Raw genomic sequence first — 3,973 nt, forward strand, 5'->3', positions numbered from 1 at the left:
ATATATACAACATACGATATTCTTTATAAATTTATATATTAATTAATAAATTTATAAATTTATATATTTATTTATTTATTTATTAATTTATAAATTTATAAATTTATATAAATTTATATAAATTTATATATATATATATACATATATATATATATATATATGTATGTATGTATGTATGTATGTATGTATTGTTTACGTTATAAGAAGTTAGAAACTTCGAGAGAACGTGAGCTAATTTGTTTTTAACGGTTGAACTCGAAGTAGATAACGCTATAAATAGAAACGTGAAAATATTATGTTGAAGACCATTTGGCTATAGAATGTCAAAGGCTGCCCGATAAAAACCACATACACACACACACTCACGCATACATGTAGATACACGTACAAGCACACCTATACACTCACACGTAGATACACATGCCAGTGTGTCTGCGTGCGGATGTGTGCATATGTATAGCACCGTGTACAAGTGTGTAACTTTCGTACGTACATAACATTAACGTTTATATGCACGCATGCATACGTATCGTTACAATAAACGTAAAACTTTCTCCTTTAAAGAAAAAATGTAATTACAGTCGATTGTGATTAATAAGAGAGAAGAATGTGTCATACGATATCTTAATTCATAAGTTTACACTAGTATAATTCCTCACTGCTATAATTAAACTAATCAGTAATATTTGTTTTCCTGGTGGAATTATGGAATACGACGTGAAACATTTTCTCCTCTTGCTTCTACTCTCGAATCACTTGGATTGCCTCCACCCACCCTTACACTGTACTTCCTGTAAATATCTTAATATAATCCAAAGAGAGATGCCAACTATTATTGAAAAGTAGGATGGTAGTAACATGAGGGTGTGTTGTAATGCGTTGTTGAGCGAATTTCTGCTGAAAAACCTCCATTTTTTTACGGAGCAAATGTATGTGGTTGGTTGAGTCACGTAGATTCTAGAAAATTTAGTAACTGTCGAATGAGTCAATGAGTTTCTTTCAACGTAGCTGCTCGACCTGCAAGCATCAACAGCTTAATCTTCATCAGACCATGCTCTATCGTTTTGTAGAAAGGATGCGTGCATTAGCTAACGTGAATGTAGACACACTATGTTAGATGGGAATTGACCTGGGATAACTAGAAGAACTATAACTAACGAGCCAAGGATCGTCCCTGTCGTTATATGACATCCTTTTTTCTTTTTTTTTTTCACACTTATTTCAGTTACAATCCCTTGACAACTGATGTTGGTTTGTTTACATCTCCGTAGCTTAGCGGGTTCGGCAAAAGAGACCGAAAGAATAAGTGTGTGTGTGTGTGTGTGTGTGTGTGTGTGTGTGTGTGTGTGTGTGTGTGTGTGTGTGTGTGTGTGTGTGTGTGTGTGTGTGTGTGTGTGTGTATTACTATTTTCCTAACTGACCATAAGAATATCTGTCTATTCTGAGTCGTATTTATTCAATTATTTTTAATATATTTCATTTTATTTATCATTAGGTGTGGTTTCAAAATCGAAGGGCAAAATGGCGGAAAAAAGAAACGCCACGAAAAACAATTTTATATCCATCAAGTAAGACAAATCATATTGAATTTTTGATATACACCACTAATGATCTAGAGAAATGCATGCAAGTCATACCTTCCACGTACCTCCCCTTCTATGAAATATAATAACTTTATGAGAAATGAGTCAATTTTAATTTAGTTTAACTGAGGCAGCGAGCTGGCAGATTCGTTACCGCACTGGGCAAACTGTTTCGCGGCATTTCTTTTGGCTCTTTACGTTCGAATGTCGCCGAGGTCAACTTTGCTTTTCATTCTTTCAGGGTCGTTAAAAGAAGTACCAGTTGAGCTCAAAGGTCAATGTAATCGACTTTCCCTGACTTTCAAAATTGATGGTGGTTTCAATCCTTGGATTAACTCTGACATATCGACTGGAAAGGAATACCCCGGAATGGAAAAGACAAAGTTAAACTCGGAACGTAATATAACGAGACATATAACTGCAAGATATTTTTCCAATGCTCTAACGACTCTCCCAGTTTTGCCGCACTTAAGCAAATTAATAAGGAAAACTTATTTTACTAAATTTTTTTCCAAACTATTGATATTTTACAAACATTTGGAACAAATAAGCAGATTATTTCATTAGAAACAGGGCTACGAAAAAGAGCTTAAACACTATTTAATTAATCCTTTTTTGGAAAGGTGAAACATGAAATAGATGAAGCTATAAGTAATAACATATAATTACTGGGTTTAAAAAACCGCTTTGGAAGGAAAAAGTCGAAATTCAAAGGGTTTTTTAAACCCAATATTTACACACTATTATTTATAGCTTTATCTGCTTCGAGTTCCACCGCTCCAGAAAAAACAAAGGTTCACGTTCTCTAGAAGTTTTTAAATTCCTATGATGTCGCATATTTAAGTACTTTTTAAGCGGTTTTAAAACACTTTCAGGAACAACCTATTTTAGACATGGATATATTCTAAGCCTAATTGTTGGCACTCCGTCGCTTACGACGTCGAGGGTTCCACTTGATCCGATCAACGGAACAGCCTGCTCGTGAAATTAACGTGCAAGTGACTGAGCACTCCACAGACACGTGTACCCTTAACGTAGTTCTCGGGGAGATTCAGCGTGACACAGTGTGACAAGGCTGACCGTTTGAATTACAGGCACAACAGAAACAGGAAGTAAGAGTGAGAGAAAGTTGTGGTGGAAGAGTACAGCAGGGTTCGCCACCATCCCCTGCCGGAGCCTCGTGGAGCTTTTAGGTGTTTTCGCTCAATAAACACTCACAACGCTCGGTCTGGGAATCGAAACTGCGATCCTATGACCGCGAGTCCGCTGCCCTAACGACTGGGCCATTGCGCCTCCACAGCATAAACTAGCAAGAATGTAGAATTGTCAGCTGGCAAACTGTCAAACCTTACAGTCAAAGCAAGAATGCGTGCATTGACAGGTACTTAAGCAAAAAGAAGATAAAGGTAAAAATTTACAAGACGCGGTAGTAAAAGATTAAATTTCTTAAATACGTTGGAGGGTGTTGTCTTTCATGTTATTTATTTAGTTATACATTTATTTATTTATTTATTTATTTTTACACTCAGGTAAAAATCCTGCCTGAGCAGGTTTATAATCAAAGGTGCTCCAGCTACGAGCATTCAGTCTTATTGTAATATTTCTCCCTACTTAAAAGTGGATGTTGTGTTAGAACACAGAATACTGCAAGAGTTACAATGAGAGAACCTCTCATATGAGTCTTTGATGCATATAAGCACATTTGTTTACATCGCTAGTAGGAGATAGATCACTCGCCATCGCTGCCATCTTGGATTACATAATTTTCTATACGAGAGGGCGCTGAGGGTATTGCGAAAGGGTATTTCGAAAGGCCTGATTGTATATATATATATATATATATATATACATACAAGGGGTGCTGAGAAGTTCTTGGTCTTAAAGGTGTCGTGAAACGCCTGGTTGGAGGCCCAGACTTCCGATTTCTTTCACAGGGGCTTAGAAGAAATTGAAGGACTGCTGTGAATCTGAGAGGGGAATACGTTAATAAAATTAACTAATACTCCTGTATTTTCTTTTACCCAAAGCCAGGAATTTTTCAGCACCCGCCTCGTACGTCTTATCTTTTTTTTTTTAAGACGTTATTGTGTGATCTGAAGAAGTTTTGACTGTTATTTCTATCAGATGGGTAGACTACATAGAGTGATGCTTTCTCGGTGGTTCAAACGGGAAAGAATATATCAAGGATGCGTGCGTTGTCAGGTAACTAAGAGGAAACATGATAAAGACATGATAAATAAATTTACAAGAGGACAAAGTAAAGATTTAAGTGTTCTTAAACAGGTGGGACGATGGAAAGAGGAATCAATCGAGGTGTCAAATCGTAAGGGTCAAATTTGTACAACACTCACGTAGGGGTTTAGTAGGTTGGCTGGTTGGCTGGTTGGTTG

At 36.6% G+C, this 3,973-nt stretch overlaps 1 protein-coding gene across 1 annotated transcript in view; it reads left to right on the forward strand.

The window, feature by feature from the left end:
• Positions 1–3,973, forward strand: part of LOC106881757 (segmentation polarity homeobox protein engrailed) — a 66,811-nt gene that overhangs the window by 61,529 nt on the left and 1,309 nt on the right. The window contains exon 4 of the mRNA XM_052966008.1: positions 1,496–1,568. Coding sequence (XP_052821968.1) covers positions 1,496–1,568 — 73 coding nt within the window. The remainder of the gene's footprint in view (positions 1–1,495; positions 1,569–3,973) is intronic.

Source organism: Octopus bimaculoides, chromosome 3, assembly GCF_001194135.2.
Source record: "Octopus bimaculoides isolate UCB-OBI-ISO-001 chromosome 3, ASM119413v2, whole genome shotgun sequence".
Classification (NCBI taxonomy): domain Eukaryota; kingdom Metazoa; phylum Mollusca; class Cephalopoda; order Octopoda; family Octopodidae; genus Octopus; species Octopus bimaculoides.